At 45.3% G+C, this 25,413-nt stretch overlaps 1 protein-coding gene across 1 annotated transcript in view; it reads right to left on the bottom strand.

Moving 5' to 3' along the window:
- kcnh3 (potassium voltage-gated channel, subfamily H (eag-related), member 3) overlaps positions 1-25,413 on the bottom strand; it is an 856,837-nt gene that overhangs the window by 163,734 nt on the left and 667,690 nt on the right. The window contains exon 11 of the mRNA XM_041200258.1: positions 20,648-20,897. Coding sequence (XP_041056192.1) covers positions 20,648-20,897 — 250 coding nt within the window. The remainder of the gene's footprint in view (positions 1-20,647; positions 20,898-25,413) is intronic.

Here is a 25,413-nt window from a genome sequence, read left to right as displayed (position 1 = left end):
GTGTGATGGGTTTCTGAGTATCTGAGTTGAGAATGATGAGAAGAGTGAGTTTCCCTGGCGAAACGGATGAGACCATTCATCCTTTTTCGGCACTGTGTGGCTGTCCTCTTTTGCAAGGCATTGGCGCTGACCACCGCTGCCACCGCCTTCCATGCTGGGTTGGTGATGCTGCTGCCCATCCTGCAGTCTGAGCAAGGGTACAGGACATCATGGTGGGCCTCTACAGCCTCCAAATGGCATTCCAGTGACATGTTATCAAACCTGGGGGCTGCAGTCTTTTTGCCTTTTGCGGACATCTTCCCTGCAGTAATCCTGGGCTGGAAGCACTGAGAAGTGTGCGTGAGGCTGGACTTTAAATATGGTGCCCTGCGTGCTGAAGCAGTGAGATGATGGCGTGGTGGGCAAATGAGAGCCCGCCTGCCATGGAAACGGCGTGTTTCCCAGGAATGCACAAGTAATGCAGCGTGTTTGGGGCGATATGGCATGAAAATCAGTCATCACAGATATCGTTTTACCCTCCCGCTACCGCACTTAGTGCAAATCTTGGACAATTCCATCCTTTGTATTCTCCTCACAACTTGCTTTCTTCATATTGTCAGCAAATTTGGCTACAATAGACAGTTTCTTCATCTCAGTCATTAATCTGGATTGTAAATAGTTGTGGTAAATAGTATTGATCCCTGTGGCAGTCCATTAGTTTCAATTTGTCAACCTGCAAAAGATCCATTTATCCCAACTTTCAGGGCGGATTTTTACTGTCCCGTCATGACAGGGGCTGGGCTGTAAAATGTGGCGAGCCGTTCAAAAGTCCATTGACTGTAAAATCCCGCCATTGTTTCCTGTTAGTTACCCAATCCTCTTTGTCATGCGCTTGATATATCACATCCTTCACCATGATCTCTTATCTAATGTAAAATCGTTTATACGACACCTTATGTAATACCTTTTGGAAATCCAAGTACACTACATCTTGTTCCTCTTTATCCACCCTATTTGTTGCATCCTTAAAGAGCTCTAATAAATTTGTCACCATGATTTCCCTTTCACAAAACCATGCTGGCTCTGCCTGATTGCATTATGATTTTCTAAATGTCCTGGTACTATCTCTTTAATAATGGATTCTAACATTTTCCCAATGACAGATGTTAGGCTATCTGGGCTATAATTTCCTGCTTTCTGTCTCCCTCCTTTCTTGAATGGTGGTGTTACATCTGTGGTTTTCCAATCTGCTGGGAACTTTCCAGGACCCAGGGAATTACAACCAATGCACCCGCTATCTCTGCAGCCAGTTCTTTTAAGCCCTAGCAGTCAGGCCATCAGGTCTAGAGGACCCCTCAGCCTTTATTCCCATTAAGTTACGTGGTACATTTTCTCTAGTGATCGCAATTGTCTTAAGTTCCCCTCGGCCTTCATCCCCCTGCTTTTCTACTATTCTTGGGATGCTTTGTGTCTTCTACTGTGAAGACAGATATAAAACACTTGTTCAAAGTCTGTCCTATACTCTGTCCTAGAGTGTAGTTATTGTCAGGGGGCCTATAAATTGCTGCCACCAGCGACTTCTTATACTTGCTATTTCTTATTCCACCCATACAGATTCCACGTATTGATCCTACGAACCAAGCATCTCATCCTTTAATGAGAGCTACTTCACCACCATTTCCTTTCTTCCTTTCCTTCTGAAATGCCAAATACCCTTAACTATTCAGGTCCCAGGCATGGTCACTTTGCAACCATGTTTTTGTAATGGCTATCATATTATACTCACTAATTTCTATTTGTTCTATCAATTCATCCATGGGAAAAAGTGCAGGACCAGGCGCGCCTCCGATCGGCTCCTCCTATTGGGGGTGTGTCGCCATTTTACGTGGGCAGACCAATTAAGGCCCACCCAGCGTGATATCCACCAGGAAGCGCTATGCGCTCCCTGTGCGGGCGGGAGGGGGGGTGGAATTCCCTCAGCCAGGAGTGCGCTCTTTTGTGCATGCACCCGAAAGAGCGCACAGATCTCCCTGAGGCTAAGTGCTGCCTCAGGGAGATCATCTCCGAATTAAAACTTTTCAGGCAAATATGTAAAAAATTCTAAGATAAAAGCAAAATACTGCGGATGCTGGAAATCTGAAACAGAAACAAAAATTGCTGGAAAAACTCAGCAGGTCTGACAGTATCTGTGGAAAAGAATACAGAGTTAACGTTTCAAGTCCGTATGACTCTTCATCAGAATTAGGTAAAAAATTCCCCTGACATGTCCCCTCATGTAACACTGTCACATGAGTTGGGACATGTCCATCACTTTAACTCAAACCTTTGTTAAATATTTAAAAACCCTCATGAAACTTCATCCCGCCAGTGGATGAGGTTTCATGCATTCTCTTAAGCCTGCCAGGGCTCCCAGCTTGTCCGTCAACCTTAAGGTTTGTGTTAACCTTTATGTTAATGACTTGTTAAACGGCCTCAATAGGCAGTTGACAGGTTGGCGGGTGCACAGCTGATTCAGCTGCGCCCCCGTCAACCTGAAAATGGAAATGAGTGGGGTGACGTTGGGAGTTCCACCCAATGTCATCCTGCGTCATTTTACACATCAGTGAACGGGCCCCGCCCTCCCACTCGCCAACCTAAAGATCCTGCCCCATCTTGTTATGGATGCTGCAAACATTCAAGTAAAGACCCTTTAATTTTGTCTTCTTGTTGTTTTTGCCTACTCTGACCTTATTTGCTAGTGCACTCCTATGTTTGGTATGATCTGTCCCTTCCTGTGACTCTCTTAATTTATATAAACCTATTGAAGTTTATTTCAGTTGAACATAGTAAAACTACCAAAAAAATTAAATTTGTTCCAGACAATATTTACACATCCTAAATAACATATCACTGACTATCATACGATTAAGTTAACCTTTACAACTTGCAATCCCATTTGTCCGATAATCATTCAACATGTTTTTAAAGGAATTGACTGATTTAGTGCTCACTAACTTAATTACATATTTGTTTGAATACTTGTCATCTTTGACCCAGGCAATATTTATCATAAATGAAATGACAATGATGACAGAAACTGACAGTGAAATATTACAGAGTTACACAGATGTGCTGTGAGGTCATCGAAAGCCCTAATTTTCCTTCCACCTTGCCTCATATAATTGTCATTGAATTCACCTTCCAAATCCACCAAGAACCAAACCTACGCATTGTTATTACCAGCCCTTGCCATGTTTTCAGAAACAACTCTGAATGTACAACTTAAGTGAGAGACCACAGGCTTAGTAGGGTTGAAGGGAGCCAACTTGAGAGCGGGGCAATAGCGGAGATACATATTTTGCATCAGTTTTTAATTAAGGAAGGTGAATAGAGTGAACAGAACAGAAATATCTGAGGAGGGTATTCCCAACCTAATGTTGGGGGAAGAGATATCGGCGACCTTAACCATGATTTTCCAAAAATCTCGGGAATAAGGCATTCTAAAGGACTGGAATATGACAAATGTTACACCTCAGTTAAGAAAGGGAGAAACCAATAAGCCAGGAAATGATAGACCAATCAATCTTAGCTCAATGTGAGCAAACTGCTAGAATCCATAATAAGAGATAACCTCAGTGAAGACATAAAGGGAGCTAAACTGAATAAGCCTGAAAATGGGTGGACGGTGGTGCAATATTATGCCATTTCTTGTTCATCGCAATGCAGGCAACATGGTAACTTCATGCTATCTGCTTGTTATAATGATTTCAGTGCCCAGACAGAATGAAATGTGCTTTTGATTGGCTGTACATATCAGCAGAGGCCTTTTTCATTAGTAGCTAGCACCATTAACAACTATATCGCATTGCCTAAAGTTAGCCTGCACTGTTTAAAGGGAGGTGCATTGTAACTGAAACACATGCTCACTTTGCGTGACTTTGACCTGGGAAACAGTGAAGAATCACAGAATCTTTACAGTACAGAAGGAGGCCATTCAGCCCATTGAGTCTGCACTGGCACACTGAAAGAGCCTTCCACATAGTCCCACTCCCCTGCCTTATCCCCATAACCTTGCACATTCGTTACTTTCAGATAGCAATCCAATTCCCTTTTAAATACCTCGATCAAACCTCACCTCCACCACCCTCTCAGGAAGTTTGTTCCACACTCCAACCACCCTCTGGGTGAAAGAAGTTTTCCTCACATCACTTTTACTCCTTCTGCCAATTATTTTGAATCTATGCCCTCGAGGTCTAGATGTTCTCTTGAGTGGGATCAGTTACTCACTATTTACCCTGTCCATACCCCTCAGGATCTTGAATACCTCTATCATATCTCCTCTCAGCCTTCTTTTCTCCAAGGAAAACAGTGCCAACCTCTCCAACCTATCCTCTTAGCTACAGTTCCTTATCCTTGGAAACATTCTTGTGAATCTCCTCTGTACTCTCTCCAATGCCTTTGTATCCTTCCTCAAGTATGGCGACTGAACTGGATGCAATACTCTAGATGAGGCCTAACTAGTATATAAATTCAATATGACCTCCTTACTCATGTACTCAATGCCCCTATTAATAAAGCCTAAGATACTTGTTAACTTTATTAACCGCCAGCTCAACATGCCCTGCCATCTTCAATGACTTACGTACATATATACTGAGATCCCTCTGTTCCTGCACCTCCTTTAGATTTTCTCCCTCTATTTTATACTGTCTCTCCATATTCTTCCTGCCAAAATAAATTAAGTCATACTTCTCTGCATTGAACTTCATTTGCTACTTGTCTGCCCAATCCACCAACATGTCTATGTCCTTTTGAAGTTCAAGACTATCCTCATCACAGTTGACAATGTTTCCAATCTTCATATCATATGCAAATGTTGAAATCATGCCCTGCACACCATAGTCTAATATATATCAGAAGAAGCAATGGTCCCAACATTGATCCCTGGGGAACTCCACTACAGACCTTCCGCCAATCTGAAAAGCAACCATTTATTACTACTGTTTCCTGTCACTCAGCCAATTTCTAATCCAAGTGCCTACTTGCCCTTTTATTTCATGAATTAGAATTTTGCTCACAAGTCTGTTACGTGGCACTTTATCAAATGCCTTTTGAAAATCCATATACATCACATCAACAGTGTTTCCCTTATCTACCTTCTCCGTTACCTCCTTAAAAAAACTCTAGCAGTTAGTTAAACCTGATTTTCCCTTAATGAATCCATGCTAGATGTCCTTAATTATCCTGCACTTGTCTAAGTAATTATTGGTGTTGTCCCAAACTATAGTTTCCAGAAGTTTCCCTACCACTGAAGTCAGACTGACTGGCCTGTAGTTGCCAGCTTTATCCTTGCACCCCTTTTTGAGCAAGGGTGTAGCATTCACAATTCTCCAGTCCTCCAGCACCACCCCTGTGTCTAAGGAAGACTGAAAGGTTATCACTACTGCCTCTGCAATTTTCACTCTCACTTCCCTCAGTACCCTTGGGTGCATCTCATTTGCTCCTGGTACCTTTTACGTAAGGATAGCCTTTCTCAAAACACCTCTTTCTCAATTGTAAATTCTTCTTTTGTACCAGTTATTTTCTTGCTCACCCTGGCCTGGGTAGCATCTTCTTCCTTTGTAAAGATAGATGCAAAGTACTCATTTAATACTGCTGCTATTTCTCCTACCTCCAGGTGCAAGTCCCCTTTTTTATCCCTAATTGGCCCTACTCTTTATTTTACCACCCTTTTAATATTTACATGCTTATAGAAGACCTTGGGATTCCCTTTTGCTGCCAATCTGTTTCTATGCTCTCTTCTTGTTTATCTTATTAATTTTTTGCACTTCCCCTCTAGTCCTTCTGTATTCAGCCTGATGCTCCATTGTATTTTCTACCTGACATTTGCCGTACACTTACTTCTTTCCTTTCATCTTTACCTCTATCTCTGTTGTCATCCAGGTGCTCTGGATTTATTTGTCCTACCTTCCCCCTTCAAGGAAATGGACATTGCCTACTATACTTTTCTTTGAAGGTGCCCCATTGTTCAGCCACTGTCTTTTCTGCCGACATTTGATTCCAACCCATGTGACTGAGATGCATTCTCATCCCATCCAAGTTGGCTTTCCTCCAATTAATTATCCCTGCTCTGGATTGTTCCTTGTCCTTTTCCATGGCTAACCTAAACCTTATGATACAATGGTCACTGTCTTCTAAATGGTCTCCCACTGATACTTGATCCACTTGTGCAAACTCATTCCCAGAACCAGGTCCAACAGTGCCTGCCCTCTTGTTGGATGGAAACATACTGATGCAGAAAATTATCTTGAACACATTCGAGGAACTCTCGTCCCTCTTGTCTCTTTGTACCGTTCTTATCCCAGTGATATTTAGATAATTGAAGTACCCCATTATAATTACTCTTCAACTCTTGCACCTCTCTGTAACTTGTTTGCAAATTTGTTTTCCCACATCCCTTCCGCTAGTTGGTGGAGTATATACTACTGATTAATGTTATTGCATGTTCTTCATCCCTTACCCCTAGCCAGAGGGATTTCGTCCTTGACCCCTCTGGAACATCCTCTCTCTCCAGTACTGTAATGCCATCTTTAACCAACACTGCTACTCCCTCCCCTTTTCTTCCTTTCTCGTCTCTCCTAAAAGTCTTGTACCCAGGAATATTTAACATCCACTCCTGCCCTTTTGAGCCAGGTCTCTGTTTTAACAATAATATCATAATCCCATTTGTCAACCTGTGCCTGTAGTTCACCAGTCTTATTAGCCACTCTCTGTGCAATCACATACATGCACATTAAGCCTGATATACTTTACCTCTTACTTTGACTCCATTTAATGACTTACTATTGCTTACTCTAATTCTATCAAACTCTCCAAGTATTCTAATAACCTTGATACTACTCTCTGATATATACTCCTTATTAGGTAATACCTCTCTACTTCTCACTGCCAGTTTTTCTCCTCTCCACTCTGAATTTCCCCTTAGGTTCCCTTCCCCCTGCCAATCTAGTTTAAACCCTCCCCAATAGCACTAGCAAATTTCTGTGTGAGGACGTTAATCCTGGTCCTGTTAACATGGGATTGAGCAGACTCCAAGGTTTTACTGTCTTGGTGGAGGAGGTGGAAAGGTGGGGAGTTGTTCGGTATTTGCATGGGGCCAGGAGGCCCTCCAGATACACGCTCAGAAGGCAATGGGAGTAGATATTTCTGGAGGTCAATGCCAGGAGTCAGGCCCCTTAAAATGTCATTTCCCTCCAACTACATCACTAGCCTCAACTACAGCTCTATTTACTACACCCTGTCACTCACCTACCATTAATCTTTAAGAATCAGGACTCATACCTAACATTCATATGCTTCACCTCATCCTCACAAACTTAACACTGCTACAAGCCTCACACTAACACCTCACAGGTTGCACACACTGCCAACTATTCAACCGTGACTACTACCTCACCCGAACAGATTGCATGATACTCATTGACACACTGACCTCTCTTGCAGGGGAAGCGGGAGCTAAATGGAGGAAGTCAGGCACGCCTGCATGTTTTAATCCACATGAAGGAGATGGGGCTGGCTAATACTGAGACAGCCACCTCACTCTTATCCCATACTCTTTTCTGATTTATAAACTGCAGATGGTGTAAGCATGCACCTAATACTTTCCCCGCCTCCCTTCAACACAAGCCTTGTGCCTTTCTTCTCTCAGATACTCAAGAAGTGTAAGCTATCCAGCAGTGGAGGAAAAGCAAGAAGACAGTGATGATGAAATATCATCATCAATTGACCTCACACTCACAACCACCAGCTCAAATACTGACACTGCAATAATTTAGAAGATAGCATAGAGGTAGGATCTGCATATGGTGAGAATCCAGGTGCAGAGACAGCTAGGGAGGGACCTTGCCAGAGGGTGAGAGCGCACACAACTTCTGCTGCACAGAACTCAATGAGGCTTTCACTGGGATAGTCTACGGAAGATTGTTGATGGTCATGCACAATGAAATGCTTGGTGCACTGGGAAGCCTGCCAGACAGCCTGTGGTCAATGCCAAGGGGCATAGAGGACACCAAATTTACACAGGGCTTTGTATAGACCTTTGAGCAGTCAATGGCACTCTGCTCCATGGGAAAGCCACATTCTCTCTCTCCTGCTAGTGTCTGGCGGCAGAGAATGAAATTTTGTTCGCTCTGTTTGAGTAGAAAGTGGCAGTGACCTCCCTTGTGCAACCATGGACAGCAAACTGGGAGATATGTTGCAATTGTCTCCAGCTCTAGTCTGGAAGGAGCCAGATGCACAAAAGAATTGTCATGGTCAGCTTCACAGCCACTGACCAATGCTTACCTTGCCCTGCTCTGAGGCTGCAGTTGTGGCTAATGCAGGTGGCAGGTTTCAGTGAGGACATCATTATTAAAAAGCAGCTGTCTTGCACATTGTTCCTCACTGAGGTTCAGGAAGGACACTTGCTCCCTGAAACCCTGGGCAGCTATGGCCTCCTGTTGAGATCCCTCCTCCACAAGCTCCTCTTCCTCCTCCACCCGCTTCCAGCATGTGGTTCTGCTGTCCATGCCTTCAGCTTATTCTTACAGTCAAACTGTATTCAAAGGGGAATGCTTATTAATGTAATCTGCTCTGTTTAGAAGCCTTCAGGTCAGCAAGAAGTCCTTCAACATGTGCCCCACTACTCCCTGTGGACTTCTGAAATTTGAAACCACTATAAAATGGAGGTCATCCAAAACTCGATTGCTCATTCTCCTAACTTGCACCAAGTCCCGTCCACCCAACGTCCCTGTGTTTGCTGACCTACATTGGATCCCAGTTAAGCAACGCTTGATTTAAAAATCCTCATTCTTTTTTCAAATCCCTCCATGGCCTGTCCTTTCCTAACTCTGTAATCACATCCAGCCCCACAGCCCTCTGAGATATCTGAGCTCCTCTAATTCTGGCCTCTTCAGCATTCCTCACTTTAATCGTTCCACCAATGGCAGTTGTGCATTCAACAACCTGGGACCTAAGCTCTTGAATTCCTTTTTAACCTCTCCAACTCTCTACTTCTATTTCCTCTTTACGACATTCCTTAAAACACAATTCTTTGGCCAATCTTCTGGTTATCTGTTCTAATATCTCCTTATCTGGCTCGGTGTCATATAATTTTTATATTATTAAGTCCCTTGGAAGGTTTTAATATGTTAAAGGCGCTATATAAGCACAAGCTGCTGTTGTCATTGTGGAAACAGTATAGAAAGTGTCAAACACTTGCTGAACTGTGGCAAAAGCCAGAATAAATCAACCAGCATCTTCCTTAGGTAGCACTTCCCAAACCCACGACCACGGCCATCTGGAAGGACTTGGAAATATATTGCTGTTCCTTCACTGTTGCTGATTCAAAATCCTGGAACTCCCACCCTAACAACACTGAGGGTGTACCTACATCACATGGACTGCAGCAGTTCAAGAAGGCAGCTTATCACCACTTTCTCAAGGGTAATTAGGGATGGGCAATAAATGCTGGCCCAGCCAGCGATGCCCATTCCATGAATGCATAAAAAAAACTAACCTAGTGATCGATGATCCCTTTAAATAATGCTGGTGGAGAGGGGCAGGGGATTCCTTCTTGCTGCTAGATCCATGTTCAGCTGCACTAGATTAACAGCAGGTGTCAGCTAAAGCAATAAGCTCTGAACATAGAAATTAGGAGCAGGAGTAGGCCATTTGGCCCCTCTAGCCTGCTCTGCCATTCAACAAGGTTATGGCTGATCTTATTGTGGCCTCAACTCCATGTTCCACCTACTCCTGATAACCTTTGGCTCCCTTGTTGGTCAAGAATCAATCTACCTCAGCCTTAAAAAATACTCAATGACCTTGCCTTCACTGCTCTCTGGGGAAGGGAGTTCTAAAGATTCACAACTCTCGGAGAGAAAAAAAAATTCTTCTCACCTCTGACTTGAATAAGAGAATCCTTATTTTTAAACTGTGTCTCCTAGTTCTAGTCAATCAGCATTGCTTGCTCTGCATACTTCCAGCTGATGTTCACTGACATGCACACTGTCATCACCTTAGCTAAATCCTGTCCTCAATCGACGTGCACACCTATGCTTTTCTGCATGATCCAGGCCACTGGATTGTGGTCAATCCTTATTTTCCCCTCCAAGTAATTCACAGTAGCCAACATGCCAGGTTGGCTGAGATCAATTAGTTGAGTAGGCTGAATAAAATATTTCTTTCATAAGCTCTGTTCTGTGTGATTCAATTACAAGCTGGTATTGCTTCAGTGAGACAGAGTTTTTTTTCTATGGAACTGTCAACAGCATTCTTGGATGTAACATTGAACTGAAGCCCTGCCTTTCTTCCCAGGTGAGTGCAAAAGATCCCATGGCGTTATTCTGGACAGGAGCAAGGGAGTTTTGGCGAATATCTGTCCTTTGGTCAGCATCACTAAGACAGATTGTCTGATCATTTATCATGTTGCTGTTTGTGTGACCTTGCTTTGCACAGATTGACTGCCACGTTTCAGAATAAATGGAACTGGAGCATGAGTAGGCCATCCAGCCTTTTGTGCCAGCTCTGTCATTCAATAAAATCATGGCTGATTTTTTTACCTTAACTCTAGGGGTAGAATCGTCCCAGATTTGCACTTAGTTCAGTAGCAGGCAGGAAAAAGGACATTTTACCCACTGGCCGCAAGAGCGGGTTTACGTGTCGTATTGCCCCATTCTTGACACATCCCACCTCATTAATAATGCATTCATGGGAAACATGCCAGATGGGCTTGGATTTGGCCACCATGCTGCGACCTCGGTGCTTCCTCGCTCCGGGCGCCATACTTAAAACGCACCAGATTGCATGCCTAATTCATAGCTACAGACCAGGACTGCTCCAGACGACAGATGGCCCTGAAAGCAAAGAAGATGGCAGCGCCAAAATTTAGTGATGCCTCTCTGGAATACCTGATGTACACAGTAGAAGGCTGCCAAGATGTCCTCCATCCCCGCTCTGGCTGCAGGAGGTCCACCTGAGTTACCAATCCAGCCTGGAAGTCGGTAACAGTGATGGTCAGTAATCGAATGCAGAAAAGGAATTAATCCTTTCCGTTCTGCCAGGGTAGGTCAACCGCCTCATCACTCTCAACTCACACACTCACAAGCCCATCACACATCCATAGGGATTTCACACCTCAAGGGACAACACCACTAACTCTCACACATACCCTCACATCTCTATCAGGCTCTTTTCCTCTGGAGCTCACGTCCTCATCTTGTCTAGGGCTCTGCTCACCACACAAACATTCCACGCAGTGTCATGCGTCCTGCTCACACTCTCTCCATCAATTTTCGTGCAGAAGAAGCCTACCCACAACAGCAGATAGAGGTCCCAGATTGGTGGTGGAGTAGCCCACATTATCCCCCTCACTCACTTTGAGGAGTGTGACACTCCATTGACTGATGAGGATGTGGACTGTGCGGTGATGGTGAGGTCAGCGGTGAACACCCACGTGAGGACCCTGCACCACATCATCCCTCTGTCAACGAAACTGTGAGTGCTCTCTGTCCTGTTTTTGACTCTGCTGCCATGCACGAAACAGCTCTACTTCGGTTCACAGGGAGCTCTGCTAAGCGGCTGACAGCCTCAGCCAGCTAGTCCCTCAGCTCTATCCATGTCATCACCTCCAGCCAAGAGGATCTTAGCTCCATTGAAGAGCTGGAAATAAGCAACCTGGAAGACCCATCACAGCGCTTAACCACACCCTCCACCAGCGCAGAGACACACACCTCAGTGAGACCTAGATCCAGAGTAGGCCCGAGTCCACAGTCACCGCATGGACACGTATCCACAGCAGGAGGAGGCAGGTTCAGCCTAGCTCCTCGGCACTCGGATGACTGCTGGGGAAGAGGTATCTGTGACGTCTGAGTTAGATGACAAGTCACTGGATTCGGCCTTCCAACTCATCTTGGAGAGTCAGCAGAAGACAGGGGAAGATCACACAGAGCTGTCAGAAGCCCTCAACATAGTAGCTTGCGAGTCAGAGCCTGTTCTTTGAGCATCTCCATGGGAAGGATCTGTTTGTTGTCCCCAGCCGCATTGCCGGCCAGCTCGAGGATCTTGGCCATCAGGTACTTGAGGATGGCGGCCAAGTGGATGGGGGCTCTGACCCCATGTGCTCAGCATAGCGACCCTTGCACAGCAGCTGGCGGATCCAGATGATGGGGAGCTGGAAAGGGGCTCTGGGGGAACAAGTCCTGGCCTTGGCTTGCCCTTTGTCTCTGATTTTACCGTGACCAGCCATCTTGTTGTTGCCCCTGCTGAAAATCTTCACCAATGTTCAGTACAGATTTGTCACAACAGGAGACAGTAGTTTTGCAAGAAGCCATGTGCTGCTACAAGAGTAGGTGCCCCTATTTTAAATGCTCTCACAATGTGACAGTAATCATTTTTGGATTACGACTGATTGAAGTCAGCAACAAGCATGCTTCAACACAGGTAAGTCTCAAGGCCAGTACGGGAATTAAACATGCGACCTTGCCATTATTTACACCACGCTCTAATCATTTGAGTAAACCGGCCGATAGCGGACTCCATGGAGACCCTGGTCCAGCAGTTCAGCTGCATGCAGCCGGACCATGAGTGATTCTGGAGGGAGAAATGTGTGTGTGGCAGGGCCTTTTGGAGCCTCAGGCTTGCCATGCATGCAGAGCCTTCACCCATCACACTCATCTCAATGTCCCGAACATTTTCAATGCTGGCTGCTGGGGTTCTCTTTCAGTTGTCCATCTGAGCTGACCTCATTTCCACCCACCCACTGACCACACGCCCATCAGCACCTGTGCCCGTCCAACATGAGGCTCCACTCACTTTCCATTTGGGAAAAATGGTAGTCATCACGTTTCTGCTCAGTCCCCCCATCCTTTCCCCTCCCCCGGTCACCCATGTTCTTTCCCCCATCACTGCTGACCCCCCCTGGCATCACCTTCCCACCATCACTTACCAACCTGAACCCTTTTCTTTCCCGGATGTCCAGGTAAACGTGCACGTTCCCTACCTTCCTGAGAATCTGACCCCCATCCACATTGACCTCCCCGACCTCTTTCCCAACCCGAGGGTTTGTCTCTGCCTCCACGTCCCCACCCACCACCCTCACTGTCCATTGTACCGCTACTGTCGCACCCTCACTCTCCCACCCTTCTGGCTCCCTCTGCCCCGTCTCATACTCACCATTGCCTCCTACCACGCCCGCCCTTAGTTTGCTCCCCAGGAGAAAGTCATTGACTCCACTGACCCCCCTCCCTTGCATGTTCACCTGGACACCCCCCTCCCCCCACCATTACTCCCTCCTCCACCCTTAGAATCTCTTCTACCCTTACTCACTCTTACCCCGGGACTCCTTCCCCTCTCTGAATTCTTCCCTCCCCCTGGTCATCTTCCAAGACTCCTTCCCCCTCCTACTCCTTTCCCCCCAACCTCCTTTCTCTATACCTACCTCCCCTCTTGTCACATTCTTCCCCATTACAACCCCCCCCCCCCCCCCGCACCCCCCCGGTACTCCCTCCCCACCCACCACAATCTCACCCACACGACACCTTCACCCACCCCTCCCAACCTCACCCACCCAACACCTTTGTCCCCTGCACTCCCAAACTCACCCCACTACCCCTGGTACATCTCCCTCTTCTAGCCAAACCTCGACCTTCCTCTCTCACCACCCTCCCCACCGGCGCACCTTCCTCTCCCACCCAGAGCTGGACCTTTATCTCCCCTACCCTGTGCCGATCATCAGCAGACCCAAGACATCAACAGAGACCTCCCACTTTCCGTGAGCTGCTTCATGGCAGAGTCATGTGCATGAGAATCCACTGGCATGCAATGTACGTATTCCTCCAGGGTCCGGTATCTATGGGTCTCCAGCATCTTCTGCTCCTCAGATGTCCACAATCTGAGCAAGGCCCTAATGTTAAGACCCGACTTCTGCACTCTTGTCCAGATGTGTTTTGGGCCGGTATGTTGTCCCGCCAGCATAATGGTAAATCTGGCACTGGGGGAGTGGGTGGAGGGGGTGGGTGTGCGATTCAGGTCAGGCCTTACTTTGCCTCCCAATAATGGGATGCAAATCAGGTTCACGCCGGCCTCCTGTGAGATTGATGTGCCACCATGGCGGACACCATCAGCTGATTCTGCTGTGCTTTCAAGATGGCATGAAACCAATTTTTGGCCTACTCAACATATTGTGCCCCCATCGCCCACCATGCCGCATGACGCCAACAGGGCCTGAAAATTCCAGCCTATGTTTCCACTCTATTCCCTTGATTCTATTAGTATTCAAAAATCTATCAAACTCTGTCTTGAATAGGCTCAAACACTGAACATCCACAGTTCTCTGGTGAATTCCAAAGATTCACAATACCTAGAGTAACATTCATACCCCAACTAACATTCACACTACACAAGTACTAGGCAATGGCCATCTCTCATGGCAGAATCATAGGGGACATAGTTTCAAAATAAGGGGTCTCCCATTAAGATGGAGATGGAGAGGAAATTCTTCTCTTAGAGGGTTGTTAGTGTTTGGAATTGTATCCCCCAGTGAGCAGTGGAGGCTCATTGAATATACAGCGGAGAAGATGGCATCGTGGTAATGTCACTGGGGCTAATAATCCAGAGACCCAGATTAATGGTCTAGGGACATGGGTTCAAGACCCCCATGGCAGCTGGTGGAATTTAAATTTGATGAATAAACCAGGGATATAAAGCTGGACTCATAACGGGGACCATGAAATTATCATCAATTGTCATAAAAACCCAACTCTGTTCACTAGTGTACTTTAGGGAAGGAAATCTAGCATCCTCACATGATCTAGCCTACATGTGATTCCAGACCCACAGTAATGTGGTTAATTCTGAAATAGCTTAGCAAGCCACTCAGTTCAAGGCAACAAATGCTGGCCTTATCAGTGACACCCATATCCCATAAAGGCAGAAATAAATAGTATTTTCGAGGCTCAGTTAGACAGATTTTGGTTGACAAGGGAGTCAAGGGTTATGGGGGACAAGTAAGAAAGTGGAGTTAAGGCCACATCAGATCAGCCATGATTTTATTGACTGGCAGAGCATGCTTGAGGGGCCCAATAGTCTGCTTCAGATCCTATTTATTATGTTCTTATGTTCTACAAGAAGAGAGAATCTAACTATCTCCCCTTGACATTCAACGGCATTACCAGCACTGAATCCCCCACCAACAATACCATGAGGCGTTACCATTGACCAAAAACTTAACTGGACCAGCCATGTAAATATTTTGGCTACAAGATTAGATCAGAGGCTGGGAATTCTGCATTGAGTAACTCACCTCCTGACTCCCCAAAGCCTGTCCACCATCTGCAAGGCAAAAGTCAGAAGTGTGATGGAATACTCTCCATTTGCCTGCAGCTCCAACAACACTGAAGAAGCTCGAAGCCACCCGGGACAAAGCAGCCCGCATGATCTGCACCCCATCCACCACCTTAAACATTCACTCCCTCCACTACTGATGCAAAGTGGCAGCAGTGTGTACCATCTTAAAGATCCACTGCAGCAAAACTTGTCAAGTCTCCGTCAACAGCACCTTCCAAGCATATGACCTCTATCGCCTAGAAGGACAAGAGCAGCAGACAGCAGACACATAGGAACACCACTACCTGCAGGTTCCCCTCAAAATAACAAACTATCCTGTCTTGTTATTGCTGTTCCTTCACTGCCGAAGGGTCAAAATCCTGGAACTCCATTCCTAATAGCACAGTGGGTGTCCCTACACTAGATCCACTGCAGTGGTTCAAGAAGGCAACTCACCACTACCTTCTCATGGGCAAGTTTGGGATGGGCTGTTATTGCCAGCGATGCTCACACCCCTTGAAAGAATAGAAGAAAATGAAATATCACTTTATTTCAGTCCTAAATGACCAACCATTTATTCCAAAACCTATAGTTCCCGACTGTCCAGCCAGAGAAAACATCCTTCCAGCATATATCCTGTCAAGCTCATTAAGAATTGTATACTTCATTCTTCTAACTCTAAGGAATGTAGGCCTAATCTACTTGATTGTTCCTCACAGAACAATCCCCTCATCCCAAAAATCAGTCTAATGTATCTTCATCGCCCTCCTTCCAGTGCTAGTATATCCTTGCATTGTTAACAGACCATCTTGAGCTGGCTGTGAGTGCGATGTCTCACGAAGAGATTAATGTCTACCATGTTATTGGAAATTATTGTTAAATTGGAATTGTATTAGGGTCTGTGTCTATGGCCTGGATGTTTCCTATGGCAGGTGGGCTGAGCGAGAGCGGGGCGGGGCGGGCGCGGAGCCGATCGCTGCCTGTGATTGGCTGCTCGCTGCCATTTTACGTGGGGGGGGCCAATTAAGGCCCGCCCAGCATAATATGTGGCCGGTAGCGCTCAGCGCTACCTGTGTGGGTGGGGGGAGGAGGGAGAATCGGGGCCAGCACAGTGCAGCAATCTCCCTGAGGCACGGAGCTGCCTCAGGGAGATTGAATGGTTATGAAAATAATTAAAGAATGGATTTAAAAATGTATTTAAACATGTCCCCTCATGTGACACTGTCACATGTGTTGAAACATGTTTGTAAAGGTGGGGAAATAAATTTATTTATTCTATAAAAGCTTCAGGAAACCTTATCCTGCCCGTGGATGAGGTTTCCTGAAAAATGCAAAGGCCACTTGGGCTTTTTACCTGCCCGCCAACCATAAGGTTGGATGGGCAGCTTTCTTAACTACTTTAATTACTTTCTTAATGGCCTTAGTAGGGCCACTGACATTTTGGTGGGTGCGCAGATGACTCCGGCATGCGCCCTCCGAACAAAATATCGCGATGATGTTGGGACTCACGCCCGATGTCATCGTGTGTCACGTGTCAGCATGTCAGGCCTGCCCTCGCACGCTAACTGGAAGATTCTACCCTTTGTGTGTGTCTTAATTGAATTAAAGCCAGCTAGTCTGGGTGCTTTAGTAGTTTAAGATGTTAATTAGATAAATGTAAGGAATAAAAGGTAAAATGTAAATTTGCATTTGTTGAATAAACCATTCAAAAGGTTGGGTAAAATCTTGCACCTCGGTGGGAGATGCCAAGCAACGTGTTTATATTACTAATAAAATTGGCGGAATGAAAGGATTATTGTTAGGAGAGTTAAAATTAAAAATTAATACAATGGAAAATTTATATTCAAAGGGGAAGTTAGGTTTAAACCAGAAGAAGTTTGTGTGTGTGAGTCAGAGGCATTTAAGATCTAACCAGCCTGTAAGCCTACAACCATGTCTGCAAAGGACCAAAGTGAAAGGAACCTCATTTTGAATATTTATGGTTAACTGTGCTTTGCCTGTTGTCTGTTTAAAGTCTATGAGTTGTTGTTGCCTTGGTGAAGATTTACCTGGGTGTGATTAATTTGGGGATTTGTTTAAAAGTTATTATGGTAGTAATCTGTAGATGTGTATGTGTCTAAATTTGTTGTTAAATTAATAAATGTATAATTTAGTTTTATATAAAAAACCTCGAGGCTTTTTTTTTTCTGAATTCAGAGCTGCATCTCAAAACGTATCAGTTGAAAATATAGGCTATGACAGTTGTTCAATTTGCCTCTGGGGTTTAAACAACTCTGCCTTTACCAACTGCTGTGTCATAACAGATGCCAGAGAATGTGTGATGGGCTTGTGAGTGTGTGAGTTTAGAATTATGAGATGGTTGCCATACCCTGGTGGTACAGATGAGATTATTCATCCTCTTTCTGCACTGGATGGCCAATCTCTTCTGTGCAGTGTTGGCACTGACCACCATTGCCACTGCCTCCCAAACCAGAGTGGTGAGATTGCTGGACCTCCTGCAGCCAAAGTGAGGGTAGAGGGCATCACAGCGGGCCTCCAAAAGGCATTCCAGTGACGGGTCACTGAACTCATCTTGACTTTCACTGGTGCAGTCCTAGGCTGCAAACATTGAGAACTGTGTGCACGGCTACAGTTTAGATATGGCACCCAGAGTGAGGAAATGGTGGGGTAACAGCGTGGCGTGTGATTCACAGGTTGCCTGCCAGTGAGATGGTGTGTTTCCTGTGGCTGCATAAATAATAAGGAGGGGAACAGATTAAACGGCGCAAAAACCCGCCAGTGCAATTCCACCCATGGATTTAGCTTATAAATAGCTGAGGCCTAAGAATAATCCTTGCAGTGCCCCATTGGTTATAGTCTGCCAACCTGAAAATGACCTCTTTCTCCTACTCTCTGTTTTTTGCTTGTTAACCAATCCTCAAACCCATGCTAATACACTACACCGCAGTTCCACAAGCCCTAAATTTAGGTTGCAAACTCTTGGGTGACATCTTATCGAGTTCTTTTTGAAAATCCAAATACACTACATCCGCTAGTTTCCTCTTATCTGCACTGCATTACAATCGAGATTGCAGATCAAAAATGTTTCACTGGCTGTGAAGTCCTGAGGTCAGGTAAGACACTGTATAAAATGTAAAGGCGGAATTTTCCACTCTGGAGATTAAGGGTGCTGATGGCTGGGCAAGTCAGTGTGATAAAAACAAAAAACTGCGGATGCTGGAAATCCAAAACAAAAACAGAATTACCTGGAAAAACTCAGCAGGTCTGGCAGCATCGACGGAGAAGGAAAGAGTTGACGTTTCGAGTGAAGGGTCATGAGGACTCGAAACGTCAACTCTTTTCTTCTCTGCTGATGCTGCCAGACCTGTTGAGTTTTTCCAAGTCTGTGTGATTCCCGCTGGGCAACGGGGCGGGTGAACATTCATGATCTTCTGCTTTTCAGTTCATTAATTATGCATCAGTGAGGAGCTTGGCAAATCTCATGGCGGCACGGGCAGGTTGCCCACCCAGCGGTTACCTCATGGGGTCGAAGGCCCTGGCACCATATTTAAAGGGCACCCGGACAACATTCGTTCATTGCAGACCAGGAGCTCCGTATTACTCTGCCAAAGTACCTGCAGCACCAGCCTGTACTGGAAAAGCTGACAGATGTGAGCAATCACATCCCGGGACATACGAAGGTGCCTCTGGGATTGCCTCTCACTCATCTCTAGATAAGAGCACCACCAGCAATACACACATGGCCGAGCCAATATTTGCCATTGCAGTGGTCCATGTTTGCTAACCTCTTGACCTTATTAAGGCCCTGTTGCCTCTTGCTCCTCAGGGCCCTATGCCAACTGGTGACCAGCCCTCCTTCTCCTCGTCTAGTTGAGAACCATTACCAAGGCAGGGCTGCCTGCAGCCTATAACATCGATGCCTCAGTGGATGTGTGAATGAATTAAGAACATAAGAACATAAGAAATAGAAGCAGGAGTAGGCCATTCTGCCTCTCAAGCCTGCCCTGCCATTCAATAAGATCATGGCTGATCTGCCCCAGGCCTCAACTCCTCTTTCATGCCAGCTCCTCATTGCCCTCAACTCCCCGATATTTCAAAAATCTGTTTACCTCCTCTTTAAATACTTTCAGTGATCTAGCCTCTACAACTCTCTTGGGTAGAGAATTCCAGACATTCGGCCACTTGTGCTGACCTTAAAGTCCACATGCACTTTAGAGATTGACACACTAGAGCAACTGTGTTGTTAGGAACAGCCTTGAGAAATTGGCTTGCATAACTTTACAGACACACTCTGCCAACTTCTGCCGCTCCCCCCTCATTATCCACCAGCTTCCACCCATCAACATAGACCCATCCAATATCACCATTCCTTTCCCTTCTGTCACTTTTGAACAGCCTTCCATTTTCCTGGACCCTCCACATGTCTTTCCTCCCCTCTGAGCCGATACCTGTTACGGTCCTCATGCCTACCCTGACTCTGCTCCGCCCATTATCTGAGCTACCTGTCTTGTTCCCCTCCATGATCCATCCAATAAGACCTGCACCTACCAGACTCTCAACCTGGACCTGCCGCCATCACGCATCCCACTTCACCCTCTGACTGTGACTCTTCCCTCCTACCACCAGTATCCTGAGTTCTCCCCCCAGGTCCCCACTGTAGACACCACCAACCCTGCCTTCTAAAACACTCCCCCCTCTTCCCTGGAAATCTCCACCTTCCTCGGACACCCACCCCCCTCCCTCTCCAGACACTCTCCCCCTCTTCCCCCATAAGCCTTCCACCGCTGTCCAGCTGCGGCACAGCTTGTGATTCAAGCACCCGAAATCCCGCAGCACCTCACTTAAAGGTAGGCGAAAGCAGTGCCTACGTACCTCAAGGTGAAGTGCAATGAAGCTTGCCAGGTGCATGCCACTTATAAACAGTCAAGAAACGGACCATTCTAATCATCCCTTGGCGGCGCACTTAATTTGGAGTGGGGAACGTAATTCCGGTGATTTGACTTTTTAATGTGCATTCATGAGATGCAAATGAATGCAAATATGGCTCCAGGCACAGGTTAGCAGGAAACCTTTAGCCTGCCATCAAAGTTGGGAGAACAAAATTCAAAACGAATTTCCTGCCGGCTGGAGCAGACTTTTTCCACCATGCCAAATTTAATGCCCCCGCCCGCCAGGATTCTCGCTGCTGGCAGGAACGGAAAATTCTGCTCTAAGTCTTTCCTTCTTTTCTTTTTAGTTCCAGTGACGACACATAGAGCAGATTTAACAGTGACCACCAAGTAAGCTATGAAGTTTGAAGTTAGCATTTCAGTCAACACTGCTCACTCACCTAGAATAGCCAGCACAGTGTTGTCCTTCAGCACCTCCATGGAGCCTGAGCAGACGAAGTAGATAGCCTGCAGGGCATCGCCCTGACGGATGAGGTATTCCCCAGGAGCACAGAAAGAGGTCTTGATGCTTAATGAGAGGGATCGAAGGCACCCACGGCTGGCAGATTCAAATATAGGCAGCTGAAGGATTTCTTTGTTCAGATGCATTGCAATGTCTGCTCGCAGTTCATCAGGGAAATCTTTCAGGAGCTGGAATGGAATCAGCAAAGTACATGATAAATATTGGTAAAGTATAAAAGCATACTTCCTGGTAAAACAATACGCATTGTTTTTTCAATAAAATTGTCCTTTCTCAGCATGCAGACATTGTCACCACTTGTACTTCCCTTTATATCCTTCCTCATCCCATAAAACTAGAATAAAATTGTAGAAAGGCCTCAGCAGAGCAAAGCGGTGGGGGCGGGTGGGGGGGTGGTGACTGGAAGGCAGAAACATGAGCGTTGCTGAAAAAAGAGACTAATTTAAGATTACCAGCTGGGCTCACAGAGTGGTTCATTTACCTATGCTAGAAACTACACATATTCACACACAAGGCCATGTCCTTTGAAGACAGAAGATGCATGTCCACACATTATGTCTTTTTCAACTAAACAAAAACTTGGAGGGCAGCCTGGTTCCCCATGGCAATGCCTTGACCAATCGGAGTCAACCTGCCTGCTTGGAATTTAAACAAATGCTTGGCAGTTATCTGTTCCCTGGTGCACTCTCCATTGCAATGCCTCTACCAATCAAACTCCACTTGTGAACTCTTTTTTCATGCAGTATAAATTGTTGTCCTCTTTACAATTGGTATTCTTGCAAATCTGTCTTGATTAGCTTTGCAGCATGTCTCTTTTTTCAACAATACTCATGTTTTGTATTACCAAATGGCCAGAAGATAGAAACATGAAGGAAACAGACACAGGATGTATAAACTTAACTGGTGATGTTAATCAATATTGTATAACATTTTTATAGGTTGCAAGTTGATGCAAAGCTTCACTAAATATTCACTAAATATACCAGTTTTGCTCTATATGGTACTGTCAGGTATTTCTGCAGGATGGTAAACTATCTTTTATTCTTCATCTATACATTCTGCCAACTGTGCAAATTTTTGGCTCAAGTAGAAGACAACATGCAGATAAAAATGCTTATCTAATGTGATGGATGGAATAAGCCACCAGAATGTTTATTTTCTCCCTTGCAAAGTGCAGCAAAACATAAGGTCAAAAGTTGAGTGTGGGAGAGAAATATGATGATAGGCTAAAGATAATGCAGCAGAATTCATTCAATATTTCTGCAATTCATAACCTAACTTCCTGCATCCCTACAGGATATGTTCAACACATTCACTGCACATGGTTAAGTTACATATGCATTGGTACCTTCTGTGTCTACAACACTTACCTTAACATCTGTCTACAGTGAAAAGTAGACTAAGTGTGAAAAATGAGGTGACACATTTGCAGACCACTTGCTGAAGCCAGGCATAATAGCTCCAGGAAAAACTCAGCAGGTCTGGCAGCATCGGCGGAGGAGAAAAGAGTTGACCTTTCGAGTCCTCATGATCCTTCAACAGTTCTGTTGAAGGGTCATGAGGATTCGAAACGTCAACTCTTTTCTTCTCCGCCGATGCTGCCAGACCTGCTGAGTTTTTCCAGGTAATTCTGTTTTTGTTTTGGATTTCCAGCGTCCGCAGTTTTTTGTTTTTATAATAGCTTCAGGGTTCAATGTTTTGAATACCAAGGATTGAGAACACAGTGTGTCATACGTCTATGCCCTATCACTCTGGAACACAGCATGTTGATACAGGTATTACTGAACAAGAAACTAAAAAAGAGTACAATGGCTCACATGGCAGCTACGATGAATATTACATTTACTAAATTACATTGTATAGAGGTTAATTAACTTGCTTCTACTGCACTTTATTACAGAAATAACCTGGCTCTCAAAAATGTGATGGAGTTATATTTTCTTATAAACAAGTGGCAAATAAGGGTTCAGCCTTCACATTTAACATGAAACCTCATCCACGGGCGGGATGAGGTTTCATGAAGGTTTTTAAAGTTTAATAAAAATGTTTAATAAAAGTCATAGACATGTCCCAGCTCATGTGACATTGTCACATGAGGGGACATGTCGTAAAATTTTTTTAAATTAAAATTTTCAAATTCAAACTAATTTCCCTGAGGCAGCTCTGTGCCTCAGGGAGATTTCTGCGCTCTTTCGCGCGCATGCACAAAAGAGCGCAGAACCCGACTCAGCCTACTCAGGGAGTGCACAGCGCTTCCGGGAATGCTTCATGCTGGGTGAGCCTTAATTGGCCCGCCCACATAAAATGGCAGTGCAACGCTGGAGCCCACTCCCCTAGGTCTTTGTTGTAAATCTCATGTCTTGTCAGAATTTTCAAACTACAGAGGCGGGACTGGAGGCCGGTTGCCCACCTCCAGGTCATTTTCCTTGGAAGAGGTTTGGAGGTGAGGTGGGGGGTGGGGGGGAACTGTTACCTGCCCACAAGTGAGGGGTGGCCTATTAGGCCAATTCAATGGTCAGTAGGGCTGCTCAGCGGAAGCAGACTGGAATTTCCCAGTCAGCGTATGGGTCCCCCACTGAAGCCAAAACAGGGATGGAGGTGGTGTCCCGACAGCAGAACAGGAGGGAGGTGGGAAATACATTTCCACCTACCTAGGGGAAATCCTCTCCGCATCCCCCCCATCCGGTGCCCCCATCCACATATCTGTTGGGCCAAATTGTGGCCCCTGGCTGTTCAGTGGAAGGGTTGCTCCTCCTCAATCTGACCTGTGCTGTGCTAGTAGTTCTGGCTTTTCAATTATCAAAATTTTTAAAATCTCTTCAGAGGACCATTTTGAGGTGCCTTTTCGTTCTTGCCTCCACATTGCCAGCTCCCACTCCTGATGGTGGGGGCTGCCACAATGCCGCATTTGGAGGGTCTGCTCTCCTATTGGCCCTCCCGACCTCATGGGACTGCTCTCCACTGTTAAATAGATGGTGAGCACACGCTCTGGAATATAATTGGCTTGCTTTTCAAAAATTACAATTTGAGGTGGGGACCCGGAAATTCACCCAATATTGGGGTCCCGACCACAGGAAATATATTTACTTCTGGGTCTCACTGTCTAAATAACAACTGTGACTGAAAATTTTTTATGTTACTATAAGCTAGACACTTAATTCATTCAATCATCAATTTTAATGTGTGGCTTGAAATTATCGTATAAATGCATAATAAAAATCCTTCACGTTGAAAATGTATTGCCTATGCTGGTTTGCCTTTGCTTACCAAAATGGCATTATTCCTGACTATAAAAGTCTTTCTTCACTGCAAAAGCTACTGCAACTTCAGTTGAGTCGAAGAAATGAAGGTACAAAAACATGTATCCACATGTATAATAGCACAGTTTAATATAAATATAAAACTCCAGGAAGAGTGGCACTGCTTTGACCCCGTGGAATAAGGGTACCTTTCTATACGTCTTACACTAAAACTGGTGAGAATCACTTTTTATGATAAATACACTGTTGTTGCAATAAAAAAAAATCTGAAGCACCTCAGAATTCATTATTTGAAGTGAGCCGCATTCACAGCACAATGTGTTCTAAAATCTTTGCCTGATTTTACTCTGATGAACAAAACAAATTTTCGTATTGGAGGTAAATAAAAGATTTTTACAAGATTGTAGGAAGCTAATGCCAAACCAAGGTCATAGTAATCAAAAAATATAGACTTACAGCAATTCATAGTGAAAACTGATAGACTGTTCGCTCCATATGTCCCTCAACACCAAAGATAATCCATGCTGTTACAGATCTCCATTTTCTCTGCCTAAGTGTCTTGGTTTGAATTCTGGAACACAGGGCAACATTTTCCCCCTGTTGGGGGGAAGTGCGGGAGCGGGCGCCAGTGGGCAGGCTTCTGATCGGCGTCCCTGGTTGGGGGGCAAGCCACCATTTTACGTGGGCGGGCCAATTAAGGTCCGCCCAGCATGATGTCTGCCAGGAAGCGCTATGCAGGCTTGGGGAGGGAGGATTCTCTCAGCTGGTTGTGTGTTCTTTTGCGCATGTGCACGAAAGAGCGCACAGATTTCCCTGAGGCTAAGCGCTGCCTCAGGGAGATCAGCTCCAATTTAAAACTTTGAATAACGATTAGAAAAAAATTTCCCTGCTATGTCCCCTCATGTGACACTGTCACATGAGCTAGGACATGTCCATAACTCTTATTGTAAAATATTTTGCATTTTTTAAATCACTCATGAAAGCTCATCCCGCCCATGGATGAGGTTTCATGTTTTTTTCACAAGCCTGCCTGGGTTCCCGGCCTGCCTGCCAACCTTAAGGTTGGATGGGCAGGTCCACTAATGAGTTCAATTGGTTTTTTAATGGCCTTAAGAGGCCATTCACAGGTCAGCGGGCGCGCATCAGCGGAAGCATGCCTGTAGAACTGACAATCTAAATGATGCGGGGTGACATCAGGACGCAGGCCCGACTTCACCCCCTGTCATTTTACGCGTTGGTGAGCGGGCGTGACTGGAAGATGCTGGCCATAAATTCAAAGTAAATCCTTCCTTTGACCTTATTGCACTCTTACTCATCACCTTACTTTAAATTTAGGGCAGTGAATTGACTTTTATTCTTTACTTTGTTGTCAGTACTAAATTGGTGCCATCAGCTTTTGCTTAGCTTTTTATTTTTAATCTTCCTC

This window comes from Carcharodon carcharias, chromosome 12 (genome assembly GCF_017639515.1).
Source record: "Carcharodon carcharias isolate sCarCar2 chromosome 12, sCarCar2.pri, whole genome shotgun sequence".
Lineage (NCBI taxonomy): Eukaryota > Metazoa > Chordata > Chondrichthyes > Lamniformes > Lamnidae > Carcharodon > Carcharodon carcharias.
Note: the sequence above shows the minus strand (reverse complement) of the source record. Positions and strands in the feature narration are given on the sequence as shown.